The 15994-nt window shown below is 39.0% G+C and overlaps 1 protein-coding gene across 1 annotated transcript in view; it reads left to right on the forward strand.

Annotated features, from left to right (window-relative positions):
* The window catches only part of BRINP3 (BMP/retinoic acid inducible neural specific 3), a 65953-nt gene that overhangs the window by 9276 nt on the left and 40683 nt on the right, over positions 1–15994 (forward strand). Inside the window, exon 2 of the mRNA XM_075509190.1 lies at positions 15174–15396. Coding sequence (XP_075365305.1) covers positions 15174–15396 — 223 coding nt within the window. The remainder of the gene's footprint in view (positions 1–15173; positions 15397–15994) is intronic.

Consider the following 15994-nt stretch of genomic DNA (forward strand, 5'->3'; position numbering starts at 1 on the left):
TGCAACCAGTGTCCCTCATGTGGTTCATTCTTTCTCCTCCTCTCCATCAGACAAACATTTTAAAATATTACTGTGATTATAGTGTGTCAGGTTCTTTCTGATGGCTGACTCCAGCAAAACTACAGCAAGTCTGCATTTAGTCTGTGATGTTTAACTTTAACAATCCCTCTATTTAGTCAGAAAAATCTAATATAACTTTGTTTGCCATCCCAATAAGTCACAGATTTTTGCTATTCCTCTAGCACGAATTCTTTCTAAAAACTGCTTTAGCAAAAGTGGGCACCATGGGATTCCTTTTTATTGCCTCTCATAATCTTCAAATCAAAGTCACCTAGCTGACAAGTAACAAGGTAACTTTTCCCAGCTGCCGAGCCTGCAGATTGACTACAGCATGTAGACATTAACCTGGGTTCTAGCCTTCTCCCTTATTATCAGCAGAAATGACAACCCTAAGATCTAAACAATGCCCTCAATAACTCTTGTGTAAACTACAGTGATGTTGTTTTAAAAATTTTCAGACTGGCTTTTAATCACTAGGTAAAAGTTATCTTGGTGTTTATAGGGTTCCCTATGATCCTTCTAGTACAGGAGAAAATAAAAAAAAAAAAAAGAAAAGATAAAAAAGTAAAAAAAGAGAAACTGCATTCTAAGACAAACATTTAAAAATATAGTTAGTGTACCAAATGTCTGGTTTACACCTTTTCTAAATTACTAAAAGTGAGTAAAAGGGCAGAAGGTAACTGCAGGTTTAATTTTGAAGTGTCAGGTTTAATTTTGAAGTGTCAGATTAAACATAGATGTTGCTACATACATTGTGATCAGAAGAAACTTCTTGAAATTATAATGGAAGAAAAGTGCCCAGACTGACTTTCAGACTTTATGTTGAGATTCCAGGTCTTAAGTAACATTGCAAGATGACTAAGTTTGATTCACATCACAGGCAGACTGTAAATTTAGAGTCCCAAACAGTCATTTACAGTGAAAACAGTTTCCACTAGAAGTTCTCTCTTACTACAGTCCAGTGACATATTACTGCTTTTCCAGTTAGTGTTTCAATTCAAATACACATAGCATAAGCTTAAAAATGAAATCTGGAACTAAAACTGAATACTGGAGGGAGGATTTCTTCAATTTATAAAATCAACAAATTTAACTTTGCCCTCTCATAAACTTTGTTTTCATTGATTCAGAAGGATGAGAAAATGTACCCATTAAAAGGTCCTTGCAAGCTCACTGTACATGGTACGCACAAGGTGTAATTGCACAGGTTATTCAGGTAGCACAGTCTGTCTCTTTGTTGACCAGAATAGACTGATTGCGATGCAAGGTGAGTCTCATTTGAAATCTTAATGGAAAGACTCCTCATGAGAACTCACTGGCAGTTGAAGGTGCTCTTTAGTAACTGAGAATAAAGACTTCAATCAATATGGTTCAAACTATTTGCCCCTGAGCAGTAGAGCAGTGGCTTTCTTTAAAACAGTGCTTACAGCTTCAGGCTCAAGGCCAAGAAAACTTAGCCCCCTGAGTTCTTAATATGATTATTGTTTTCTCTATTATCTTGCAAAGGTGTTAATTTGCCTCCTAGTAATTAACTTCCCTATGTGGTTGTCAGGAAGATTAATCAATAACATGAACAGATACACGGACTGTCATTCCTTCTGTGACCAATACTCCCCTCCCCACCTCTCCCACCCCTGTGGACGTGTCACTGTTTTAATAAAATGAACAGGTGGGATGTGCATAATTTCTTCAGAGAGTCAGTGTCTAACTTGTTCATCACCTACTCCAAAAATTAAGGTACAGCCAATCAGGTCCCGTCAATATAATTGCCCCTGTTCCAAAACTAAAAGCCTTATATGACTCCTGCTAAAGCAGCACCTGGCAAATCAACTTACTAAAGTTTTACATGGCATTGCATTCTCTTTAAATATTGTGATGACATTGTAATAAGAGGAGGAGCAGAAGGCTTGATCTAATATAATCCTACTTATGTCCACCATGTACAGGACATAATGTAATTCCCTTTGAAGCTAGTGACAAAACCCCTCATTCTTGGTGGAATTCCAATCTGCCTTGGCAGCTTTGGACTTTCTTTATTAAGAGGGATGTCACTCTGTAACCTCTCTTTTCTTCTAGGGCAGTGTTGTCTGTTCTGATTCATAGCTTCTTAAATCTTCTCTTGTAACAACTTAACACTGGTCATTTACTTCAATGTGTTTTCCAAGAACGCTTTTCAGTTTCACTCATTCTCTTCCCTGAACTATCCTTCTGTGATACATTACGTGTTTATTTACCTTACCCAGTTTTCAAAATGCAGGAGTTACCAGCATGACCAAGAACAAGTAAGGTAACTTTTGGGGTGACAGATTATGTCTAAATCTAAGCATAAAAACTATGTCCTTCGCATTATGTGCATTTATGGTGCTATAAAAGGTAATAATAACTAGTACTATATAGAAATTGGAACATCCATGCTGCAGGAATACTTGTAAACCATGTTGAAATGATCAAAGTATTTACAAAAAAAGTCCAAAATAACCCATAGATAAATTTTGGACATTCATTTGAAAGGTAGTGATACAAACATTTTTAAGAGAGTAATGAACCAAAATCACACCCTAAAGAAAAACTGACAGAATGAAGGGAATGTCCTTCAAATGTTAGGATTTACAGAGGCAGCTGTTGGAGTCTGGCTTTTTGGTTTCTGAAAAGTGAACTTGCTGTCAAGGTCATATTTAGATTGAGAATGAGAAACAAGTCAGTTCTTGATTATAGGAAATGTGAGTCCTTTCAGCTCACAGCAGAGTCTAGGGAAGGCTATTATCTCCTGCCTAGTAAAACTTCAGAATTAATCCATGATTTGCAGGATGATATTCTATCTTTACTACCACTTTTGACTCTGCAGTTTTTTCCTCTTTATCTAGGAACCAAGAGAGTCCCAAGGCTTGTGAGGGGAGTATATGTGGTTTCCTGTTCCTATAACAGGTTGACATTACTTTCATTAACTATATATATAAAACATACGTATATATACATGCCTATATATATAAACATACGTAACATACATGTAAAATCAGTTGTTTTGTAACATTTGCATAAGGTTCCTCAGAAACTATGTATTAATGGATGATCAGAGGATCTCTGTTTCCCACTGATTCCACCTTCATTTGCACTGATACTTAGCCCTGTTCTTCCCTCCTTGCAAATCCTAGGGTTTAGAGGAGCTATCCTTGCAGCATTTGTCGCTTCAAAAAAGAAAGCCAACAGAAAAAACCCACAAACCTACCCCACTTCAAGAATCATAAAAATTTGCTTCCCCTGAGGCTTACAAAGCGGCTAGATTGTACCAGTTCAAATAGCCTGTCCAATATTAAGTGCTGAGCTTCTCTCCTCCGTCATATGCCATCCATATCTTCCAGAGCACATACATTTCCTTCCTTCTCTTTGTCCTTCAGTAAGTTTAAAGGAGAGTTCATTTGCTTTGGAGAAGAAAATGTTTTAATTATAGGGATAGATGAATGATTTAGCCTAGATTGGGGGGGGGGGGGGGGGGGGGCGGGGAGGAAGGAAAATTCAGCTTTACTATCTTTTCTGTGAAGAAATAAGGTTGTTTCAAGCTGCAGTCTTATGCTTCCTTGAATTGGATTATTTTCAACTATACATTCCTTGCAACACAGCTGCTACTTCTTTGACAAATTAAGTAATGCATCATGGACAACTAAAATTCATTGCAACATAAAAACAAATATACGTTCATCATAGTACTTTGTTTTCTCCAGGCTTTTGAATCATGGTGGGATATTTTAAAAAACATATATCTTTTATAAATCTCTTTAATAATATCTACACCATATTGAGGCAGCACTTTATTGAACAGCAACTGTATCTGACCATTTGAAATCTAGGTCCTATTGATTTTTATTCTCTCAGACTACCAGCTTTGTGGTTTGAGGTTTCAATTTACAGCTGACAATGGTATTTGACTTGCTGTCATATTTATTGCCCTAATTACAATTAAAAGCATTGTTATGGGAAAGGAATGATAATACCATGGTCACATTGTTAGGGTAGAAGGTTTTTCACCTACAGTCCATTTATGTAAAAAGTGTGATAAATTCGTGGGGATTATGAGATCTTTCCTACCAGAACTCTTGCTCCTCACACTAATTGCAGCTACCACAGAGGATTCCAAGGAGAATGCAGTTGCCTGGAGCCATAAGCAAATTTATTATTATTATTTTTATTTGTAATACATGGCAACAATGAAATTTGGGGTCTATTGTGCTAACTGCCCTATATGTAATAAGAGACAGGCTCTTCTCTGAAGAACTTGCAGGCTAAACAGAAAAGGCAATTGAAGTGTAGCAGAGACAAAGATTTATCTACAGAATATTACAAAATATTGAGGCAGCTGTTTTGAAAAAAAAAACCCCAGGAATAATCTTTCAATAACTGCAAAATGATGCTTTTTTGACAGAATACAGTAAAGCGCTTTGACCTTCATTTAGAAAGGATTATTCATTTTGTCATTTCTTACTTTATAACTTTTATGTTATAATCCTAAATGAAAGGTTGACAGAAAAATGTAAAATTTCTGTTTTGTCAAGGTGAAGTATTTTGGCTGATTTGAAGCAAAGTAAAATAAGAAAACCTTAGAATTTTTCCTTTTAGAGGATTTCAGATAAATTAGAAGCATTTGGAGAATTTTAGAGAATTTCAAAAGATTTAGGTTGCATTCTAATTTTGGAATGCTAAAAATCCTTTTACAAAATGGATTTTCTATGCTCTGCACAGTTCTACTTAAGAGCCTTCTTTGTTATGAAACAAATAACTTTAGCAGCTTTCCTCAGCTTTTGTGTGAAATTAATTGGTAGTCTTCTTTCCAGCTTCTAACCTATAACAAAAATAAACCAGTATTTATATTAAATAGTAGGCTTATTTACAGCATCAGCAGATAAAATCAGCACTGAAATGGGCTCAGAGGTTAAGCGAATTGGCAGAGCAGGGTTGGATGGCTTGTTTTGCTGATCTGTTTCAATTTTTCTGTAGGTAAATAGATTGCTGGAGTTACTAGAGATATTTTCTTAGTGTTTTTCAATGAAAGCTTTTGGTCTGAATATTTCTTGTTGGCTCCGACTTGCTCATTTTCCTTATGCAATACTGCCTGTTTATTTTTGCTCACTATTAGAATGAATTGTGCCAAAGGAAGGCTGGAGTCATATTAAAACCAGGTGTAGACAAACGATTAACATAGACAAGGAAACAGGTTATTTTGAAAAAAAACCCCACACCCCAACTGAACTAAAACTGCAGCTGAAATTTCTCATTCAATGTAAAGTTTCAGGTTGCTTAACTAGTTTTTCCTCTGACAGGCAGGAATCTGGAAGGCATTATTACAGGCACTTGTCTTTGAAACACCATCTCATGAATCACCCCTCAGAGAGGGAATAGTATTCCTTCTGCAAAGCACTGGGCAAGATGAAAAAAAGAGATACGACCTTCACAGAGACTCTGCAGAACCAAGCATGTGAACCCTCAGCTGCACATGATGGGCAGCCAGAGTCTGTACTCCATCAAGTGGCAAATGCAGACTGTCAAGATGGGGGAACAGGAGACTTGTGATGTCTGACACCAGGAAGACAGCTCCTTTTCCACCTGTAGATCTGTGACTGCAGAATAGGTTCAGTGTCCTGGGGACCCACCAGAGCCAGCCAAGCCTGACCCACATGCAGGCACTAAAAAGCAGTGGGTGACGGCATTTGAAGATGGAGGTCCCCCTCTGCCAAGCTGACCTGCTCTCTAGGAAGGTTTTCTAGGAACTTTGATCTGGGGACTTGAGGAGAGACTGCTGAGGCTCATTTGGCTCATCTTAGACTATTATCCCTCGCTGCTCAGCCATGTGAGCACCAGCAATACTTCCAGAGGAGAACTGGAGTGTATCAGGAGTGACTACATGGCCCCACCACAGGCCCATGTGGTGTCTTCCTGGTCCTTCTAAGTAAAGGGAAAATCTTTCTTAGGAATACATAATGCAGGGTGACAGTAACAAGAGTAATGATAAAACAGGGCAAATGGAAATCCACCTTGAATATGCCTACTCAAATGCACTCGACCTGTGAAATGAGTAGGATGAACCAGAACTCTGCATGAGGTCACAGGTACAACATTGTTAGGATAGCAGAGACAGGGTGGGACAGCTTGCCTGAGTGCAATACTGTGAAGGATGGATCCAAGTTCATCAGGAAAGATAGGCAGGGACAATAAGGAGGGTAGTTGCCCTCTATGTTAAGGAGTAGTTCAGATGTATGGAGCTCTGCTATAGGATGGACCACAGGGATGAGAGCTTGTGGGTCAGGGTAAGAGGAGAGGCTAGCAAGGGTGACATTGCAGTGGGAGTGTGTTACAGACCACCTGGTCAACATGAGGAAGTGGATGAAGCCTTCCTTAAGCAACTTAAGATATGTCTGGATCACAGACCCTGCTTCTCGTGGGGAACTTTAACCTCCCTGACATCTGCTGAAAAGCCAACACTGAGGGACATAAGCAGTCAAGGAGGTTTTCCGAGGGTGTCAGGAATAACATCTTGATACAGATACTGGATAGATCAATAGGAGTGCCACAGATTTGGACTGGCTATTCCCTGATAAGGAAGTGCTGTTTGGGGGTGGGATAATCAATGGCAACCTTGGCTGTAGAGGACATGAAATAGTGGTGTTCAGGATCTGGAAAGGAGTGGGTAAGGAGAGAAGCAGAATGTAGACCTGGGCTTCACAAAAGCAGTCTTCACCTAATTCTGGGAATTGGTAGGTGGTATTCCCTCTGAGGCAGCTCTGAAGACAAAGGACCTCTGGAAAGCTGAACAGGTTTTAAGGATAGCATCCTCCAAGCATAAGAACTGTCCATCCTGACACTCGGGAAAATATGCAGATACACTGGGGAACCAGCTTTGCTAAACAGGGAACTCATGACAGAGTTCCAAAGCAAAAAGGCAGCATACAGGAAGTGCAAACAGGGACAAGCTACCAAGGAAAAATTCAGAAACATTGCCCAGACATTTAGAGATGGTGATAGGAAAACCTAGAACCAATGCTTGCAAGGCTTGGAACCAAGAGCAACAAGAAAAGCTTCTATAGTTGCCTTGGTGGTAAAAGATTGAACAAGGAAATGTGAGCCTGCTGCTGAATAGGTTGAGTGATTTAGTGATTCATTTGTTTCAGCGTAAATAGATAAGGCAGAGATACTCAATGCCTTCTTTGACCTCAGCCTTCACCAGTAAATATCTCTTGAGCTTAGTAAGGGAATTCAAGGGGGATTCAGCAGTGAGTAATGGTGGAATCAAGGGTTATTTGAGAGAACATGACCCATGATAGTCCATGGGATTCAACAGACTCTATCTGTGGCTTTTGAAAGAGCTGGGTGATATCCCTGTAAGACCTCTGTCTCAGTTTTGAAAGATCATAGAGACTGAGGAAGATCCCTGATGACTGGAGAAAGGCAAATATTATGCCAATCATCAAAAAAGTCTGAAAGGATGATGCCAGGAACTACTGATTGATCAGCTTCACTTTGGTCCCTGGGAAAATCATGGATTGAGTCCTCTTGGACCATGTTTCTGGAGGTGCGTTGGGTTTATGTGGCAAGGTTTTGGTGGTGGTGGGGGCTGCAGGGGTGGCCTGTTTTGAGAAGACACTTGGCGCTGCCCCCATGTCGGACAGAGCCAGTGCCAGCTGGCTCCGAAACGGACTGACCACTGCCCAAAGCTGAGCCTATCAGTGACACTGGTGGTGCCTCTGTGATAGCATATTTAAGAAAGGGTAAAAAACGTTGCACAGCAGCTGTGAGAGAGAGAAGGGAGAAAATGTGAGAGAAACAGATACCTGCAGACACCAAGATTGGTGAGGAAGGAGAGGGAGGAGGTGCTCCAGATGCTGGAGCAGAGATTCACCTGCAGTATGTGGTGAAGATCATGGTGAAGAGGTTATTGCCCTGCAGCCCATGGAGGACCACAGTGGAGCAGATATCCACAGTGCAGCCCATGGAGGACCACACTCCACAGCAGATGGAGATGCACTGAAGTAAGCTGTAGCCCATGGAGAGGAGCCCATGCAGGAGCAGGTTTTCTGGCAGGACCTGTGGCCTGTGGGAAGGACCCGTGCTGGAGCAGTTCATGAAGGACTGTATCCGGAGGGAGGGACCCCACCCTGGAGTAGAGGAACAGCATGAGGAGGAAGGAGTGGCAGAGATGAAGTCGTATGAACTGACGGCAATCCCCATTCCCCATCCCCCTGCACTGTTCGTGGGGGAGAGGATATAGAAGAGTTGGGAATGTAAGGAGTGAAGTTGAGCCTTGGAAGAAGGTGGTTTTAGTTTTGTCTTTTATTTTCTCGCTACCCTGCTCTATTTTTATTTGGCAATAAATTAATCTTTCCCAAGTTGAGTCAGTTTTGCCCATGTCAGTAATTGGTAAGTGATCTCCCTGTCCTTATTTCAACCCATGAGCTTTTCATCTTATTTTCTCACCCTGTCCTGTTGAGGAGGGGGAGTGAGGCAGCAGCTGGGTAGGCATCTGACAGCCAGCCAAGGTTAAGGTAGCACAAGGGAGGGAGAAGACAGTGACTGGGTAAATCATGTCTGACCTGCCTCATTCTCTTTATGATAAAATGATGATTTGTGGATGAGGGGAGAGCAATAGATGTCATTTACCTCAGTTTTAGCAAGTATCTATACATGGAATCTGGCCATGCAACTGGATTTTTACCCATCTATTTGTACTTCCATCCAGACCACTGTATCTTAACTTGGATAGCAGAATATAGTGAGAGACAGAGTAGGGTTAGTGGGTCACACGTCCTACCTGAGGACCAGTGGGCAAGTAGAATACAGCAAGGGTCTATTCCAGGACTTGCTCTGTTTATCTTCTTTAGCAATGACCTGGAGGAAGCAATGAAGTGCACTCTCATCAAGTTTGCAGATGATACCAATTTGAGCAAGGGGGACGGGAACCAGGTGATATGCTCAAGAACAGGGCTGCCATCCAGGTGGACCTGGACAGGCTGGTGGAATGGGACAACAGGAACGTGATGAAATTCAACAGGGACAAATGCAAAGCCCTGCCTTGGGCAGGCAAAGCCCAGCAGCAATCCAGGCTGCACCTTCCTGGCCAGGAGCAGCTCTGCAGGAAAGTTCCTGGGACCTGTTGGCAGCAAGTGGAGAGGAGCATGTAGTGGCCTGACAGCACCAAGGGCAGCAGCACCCTGGGTGGTATGAACAGGAGCATGACCAGGAGATCAAGGAGGGGATTAGACTCAGTACTTGTTAGACCACGTTCAGATACTGCATCCAGTTTTGGGCTCCACAGTGCAGGAAAGGCATTGGCAAACTGGAGCATGGTCAGTGATGTCCCCAGAGCGGCTGGGGCTGCAGCACGCACCCTGGGAGGAGAGGCCACAGGAGGAGGGTTTGGTCAGCCTTGGGCATGGAGGCTTCAGGGGACTCAAAGCAGCCACCTTGTCTGCAGGGAGAAGATTGGGAAGACAGAGCCAGGCTCTGTATGGTGCAAGACAACAGGCATAAACCGAAAGAAGAGAGCTTCAGACTGGAGATATGGAGGAACTTTTTCTCCATGAAGTCAGTTGAGTCTTTGTCACTCAGAGAGGTTTTGCTGTCTCCATCTGCAGCAGTTTCCAAGACCTGACTGGACCAAACCCTGAGCAACCTGGTCTGATGTCAGAGATGACCTGCTTGGAGCAAAAGGTTGGACAAGAGACCACCCAACGTCACATCAAGCCTGAATTAATGTCTGATCGTATCATTACAATTTAAGAAGGGAAATGGCTTCCCAAAGTAGTAGTGGTCTATAAAGCATAGTGGTCATTTGCAAGTAATTCTCATTATAAGAGTGAGAAAAGATGAAATGCAATGTAGAACATGAATTCACTTCAGTTAATTTTGAAATTGTATGAAACAAATTGTATTTGGACTAGCATGTCAGGCTACGTAATTTTTTGTTCAGACATATAGTATTACACCCTTATTTGTTAAAGACTAGTCAATTTTTGTCAATTTGCTTAAGCCCATTGTAACATTTTGTTAGAGCCAAAGCAGAATAGTTTTTACATGAGATATTATACACTCCTAGACTGTGATGGCAGAATTTTAATATCTTTAGAACAAATTAAGGAGCTTGATAGAAATAGAGGACATATGTACAAATGACAGATACATAGATTTTACAGACAATGCTGAAGTGTCACTAATGCTGTCAATCAAACTAATGAACATACACCATTTTATTCACTGCAAAGTTTGTCAAAGATTTTTTATTGTTATTCTTAGATAAATAAAGGAGAAAAATGTTTAATTAAAGCATCATTTAGAGAAATGACAAAACAGCCCATTTCAATTTCTGTCTAATGGTAGATTTTGACATGATAATATGATGTAAAAATGGGTTTTCTCCTACAGACATACTTTTACCAAGCTTCATTAAAGGGAAAAACTGCTACAGTCCAAATTCTTATTCATTTTAGAAAATACATAGACTACATATAAGCCTATTGTCAATAGTATGTTTCAGTCAACAAAGGATTCTTAAACTGGCCAGGCAAAATACTTTTTCAGTTATTGTCAGGCTGCTTTTGCTCAGAAAATATCATTGCTTTTTCCATATTTGAATATTGGTAAAAAAAATAAAATTAAGTTTAGGTTAGACTATGTAATCCACAATTAGACAGGGTTATATATTTACTGAAACATTATGTTGTAATTTCCAATACTAAAGGTTTTAGCGCCATAAGATTAAATTGTTTTGTTTTAGGTAAAAGGGCTTATCACAATATGACATTAAATCAAATGTCAGAATAAAACTTGATAGAAGATCAGCTCCGCAGAAAAAGTCATTTCTAGAGACTGAGAGAAGATGACTGAAATTTCTTTTAGTTTACTTTGTTGTGAAACTATTTCTTCGTAACATATCACCAAATGCAGGTTATTTTCAAACTGTGTTTTGCTTTACATTCTCCTAAACTGCATGTAGATTGATCCCTCACTTAATTTGTTCACATGCACACATATGCTCTCATTCATTTCAGTCACAATACAGAGCCAACAGAAAAAAAAAGAAAAAAAGAACTATGCGTATTTTTTTTCTTTGTTAGAAATCCATGTCAAATTTGAAATTTTTTATTTACCAGGGGACTCAGGAATTTTGATCTTCCATAAAGTATGTTACTGAAACCTCCCTATACACAAGCTATGGCTTAAAGGAGCTATTGTTTTGCCCTCCTACTCATGCTATCCTGACTGCAGAAGCTGAGATTGTTCTCTGCCTTTACACAGAGCGTGTCTTGGGCTGTGAGGAGGAAATCGCTCTAACACCCATAGACTAGAAATAATCTCTGTTACATTGATCAGGGAAACAGTGGCTATATAATTTAAAAGAAAATTTTAGGAATGACAGTTGGAAAGCTCAGTCATGGTCTTGCTCTGTTTAATCTAAACAAAATAGGAGAAGCAAGTGCAGTGATATTATGTGGCGTGTTAATATTGCTAGCATTACATTGCACAGTCAGATGATAGCCTGTGTTACCATTGTTAACCTGGTGTTCTCAGTTCCCAAGCTGGTATAAATCTGTTGACTTCCAAGGTGTTTCCAAAGATCCTCCAAAAGGGATCTTAGGAAACAAGCTAACAGAAGACATTTTGATAGCCTGGAATAGTTCCAAATAACACTCAGCCTCAGCTGAAATGAAAACAGAAGTGTGCCGTGGTCTTGTAGGTCTGATACAGATCTTGTAATTCAAAATATCAGGGATATGCAAAATATTCATAGCAGAGAAATCAGGGGTCCTGTTCTCTTCCAATACAGAGCAGGGTAAGTAGCTCTAGGTATTTCTTACAGCCTAAATATGTCTGACATTCATCTGATTTCAGCAATAACGTTTGCTCCCGTTGTGATATTTTTCATTTATGCTTTGCCACTGAAATATGGTATGCCATTTCAATCTCTAGACACCGTTAATACAAGGAAGATTTACCTTGCAGAAAGGGGGAAGTCAAAAACAGACATGACCAGCCATAAAATGAAAGTTAAATAAACTTGTTTGATCAACCACTGCATATAATGTTTTACATTTTTCCCCATTAATTGCAATTAGTTAAGAATATTAAAAAAGGTATTGTATGTACTACCCATGTAAAAATAAATGAGGAAGTAATGAAATCATACCATATGTGGTATCAAGTACCGTGTTTTAAAAGTATCATTTTCTATGGCCCCCAGCACTGTAATACTGGCTGTTAACCCTCAGGAATGGCTGGTACAATGTGTTGATTGGAGTGTAATAGTTTAATCATCTCTCAGTGATAGGAGTTCATGTTGTAGTTTCACAGATCATGAAATGTGTCTGTTTAAGATATGAGCACATTATCTTTTCTTCTCTTTTTTGCAGAAGGTGCTATGTGACCATGCTCATTTTATCTGTCTCTCTTTTACCTTCATTATGGTGCTCATTAGCATGATCATACAGGGCACAGGGATAGTCAAAGATTATCTTTATTATAGGGAGAAAAAGAAGCATTTTCTTACTGGAGATGCTTTTATATTGCAAGTTAAGGAGTGTAAACCCTCCTTATCACTTCTAAACATGGCATCTGATTAGTTGTTAGCTGTAGAACTTATTGCCTTTGTGCGAAGGACAGCAAATTGACAATGTTTCTTAAATAAGTTATTACAGCAATATGAAAACTGAAAAGGCATCTTCCGAGTATATTCTCTCCTCAGGGATTTGGGTTTATTTTTGGCTTCATGAAATTGAGTTTAAGTAGATATACCAGTGTCTCAGAAGAACAGAAGGAAAATGAGAAGTTAGCGATTAAAACAGGTAGTCAGGAATGTGGCTTTGGGATCTGTTCCTCCCTAGGAGTATTAGTACACTCCTCTGAAGTCAGGAAAGCTTGGCTGACATACAAAATACAGATCTGTGCTTTGCCAAAGGACATACTTTGTAACAGTTCAGTTAACCTTATTTCCTATTAATTTATTTTCTTTTTTTTTTCTTTTTTTTTTACTACCAGTTTGTTAAATTTGAAAATGCACTCTTTAGGCTTGGAAGGCTTTACCAAGCCAATGGCACTGTGGCTCCTTTAGACAAGACAGTCATAACCCTCTCTCACAACATCTGTGCAAGCCTTGAAGGGAAGTGAAGACTGGGAAGTGTAGAGGGAGGAGACAAAGGCATAATTGTCACTTGGGAAGGGGAAAACAGTGAACTGGTTTTCCCAAAACTACACTAAGACTCACAGAGATGCTCATCTGGTAATGTAGAATTTATTAAATACTCCTATTAATTCCAATTATTAAGCTACAAACCCAGGAACAGATACTTACTCTTTTTGGACAGAGGATAAGAACCAACTCCTTAGACAAAATTAGGGAAAGGAAAAAGCAAAGGATAAGAGGCTCTGAATACTTGATAAAATAAACAGCTCCTTTCCTCAGTCCCTTAATTTGTACCCAGGGACAGCAGAGGGGCAGCTGTACTGTCCTCAAGGGGGGAATACTGGACAACCAATACCCAAAGAGGAAGGCATGAGGAGAAAATGAGTAACACATTGCCAAGGAGCTCCCAGATGAATTATTAAAACCACTTTTTTAAATATAAAATCATCACCTTTGCCCCTTGCCCTTCATTTTTTAGCTTCCAGAAGACCTTTCAATGCCTTTTGTCTTCTGATGAATCTTCATCCATCGCAGAAAATACTATGCCAAAAAAGGGCTGTTCTATTTCATCATGGCCCCATGTCCCTTAGGATGTGGATGAGGGTCGCTCTAGCTCATTCAGAAAAGATTTTTCTCCTCTGCCTATAAAAAATAAAATATTTTTGCCTTCTTTGTGTAAAAATATTGTTAAAAAGCAAAACTAAAGCTAAACCTAAAGCTAAAACCAAAAGTCTTACGAACAATGATGGTAATGGAGTATTCTTTTAAGTGAGCATACATTTTCCCCAATTATTACCCTCTCCCACAAGCAACCTAATATTATAGCAACGTTAAATATTATGATTAGCTCTACTTTTAACCAGGAAGCTACTTCAGTCAGTTGGGTCACTGCATTCATGTAGTCTGCTGAAGTGTACCCAAAAGGAGCATCTGGCAGGGTGAAAGCCAAACTGTGGGATAAGTGACTTCACTGAAGGAACAAGCTGAAAGAAAAAATGGATTGTGAAGGGTGGGAGGATAGCAGCAGGCAGGAGGGCAGACAGGAAAATATACTGATATATGGAAAGAAGAAAGAAAAAGGATAAACGTGCTTTCAAGTGTGCTACTCATTTTCTCTTTTTTTCCCCAGTAATTAGAGCCCTTTTAAATGGAAGTATATTTAGGCTCAAAACTTATAAATCAACTTGTAAATTATCCTACTTATGCAAATAGACTCACTGATTAATAAAATTCTGTTAATAAGATACAGTCTATGGATCTTATGTGGACTGAGCTACCAGAACAAATCACAAAGCATAGGATGTTCACAATAACAGTGATCCTGTGATTTAAGAACTCCTTTTTACCCCTTTAGAGATGGGGATATGAGTCAAAAAGAAGTTATGTGGGACATTTTTTAAGTGTCAAAGTACCATAAAATGCTTTGAAAGGCTCCATTTCAATTCTAAATAATTCTGAAAGTCTGATCCTTAATGGCTTGTCTCAGGTGAAATAACATGTCTAAAAGAGAGCTGGCCTGTAAAATCACATATACTTGCATTTCCTAAATATTGGAATATACTCCTTTTAAGACAGTTTCCTATCTTCTCCAAATAAGTTAATATACATTGATCTTTAAATGCATATTTACTTTCAGATCCTAGATTTGAAGGTAAGAATCTTTGATTCTTGTTTAATCTTCATATTATCCAGGTTGAGGAATAATGACAGTGCTTGTATGTGTTTTAACATAAACTTAAAAGTTATATATATTGACTTTTGCTGGTTTTATTCTAATATTACCACTAAAAATGTAGTTAATTTTCTACTTTGAAAGACTTAAAATGTTAAATTCTAAAATTACAAAAGTTCAACTTTAAAAAAATTAGAAGTTCATGAAAAACTAAATTAAAAGTTAATTTTTGCTGCAACAAGAGCCATAACGACATAATTAAAGACTATTTTTTTTTTTCAGATGAATTCAAATTATTTATGAAAAGGCTGCCCATGAATTATTTCCTGAACACATCTACTGTAATGCATTTGTGGACAATGGATTCTAATTTTCAACGTCGCTATGAGCAACTAGAAAACAGCATGAAGCAACTCTTCCTCAAGGCACAGAAAACTGTTCACAAGCTCTTTGGCCTTAGTAAGAGATGCCATAAGCAGCCACTTATCCGCATGCCAAGGCAGAGGTAAGAAAGCCTATGAAAAACCTGAGAAACTCAAACTGCTGTCTTGACACTAAAATCTCCTTAAGGCCATAGATGTGGGAATGTGTGCAGCATATGGCACATGTACAGTATACAATCTTTATATTTGTAGGAGTTGAACAATCCAGGCTTTCAATATTGCTCCATTCATGTTTTCCTAAATACTATGGGAAAGGTCAAAATAAAACCTGATTTGTATATGACTGTGTATTATGTGAGGCAATTTAAAAATAACATGAGCGTACAGATTCATCCCATTTGGTCTGCCTCTGTTTTACAGAACCATATTTTCAGTGGAACTTGGCCGAGTGTAACAGTGCCAAATAATTGCATACGGAATACTGAATACCTATTTTGAAGCAAGCACAGCTATTTTAAGAACTTTCCAGGTCATTATACAGTATATACTACATACTATTGATTTCTTGTCTCATTTGTCAGATATGAATTAGATTTGAAAGGATGCCTAAGGAAAGAAAATAGAAGTATTTTAGTCCTTCCTAGAAACAGAGAGATCCTGAAAGCTAGCTAGTCAAATCTATATTAACATAAAGTGGTTATAGTTGATTGCTGATTGAAA

Source organism: Mycteria americana, chromosome 7, assembly GCF_035582795.1.
Source record: "Mycteria americana isolate JAX WOST 10 ecotype Jacksonville Zoo and Gardens chromosome 7, USCA_MyAme_1.0, whole genome shotgun sequence".
NCBI classification, from domain to species: Eukaryota; Metazoa; Chordata; class Aves; order Ciconiiformes; family Ciconiidae; genus Mycteria; species Mycteria americana.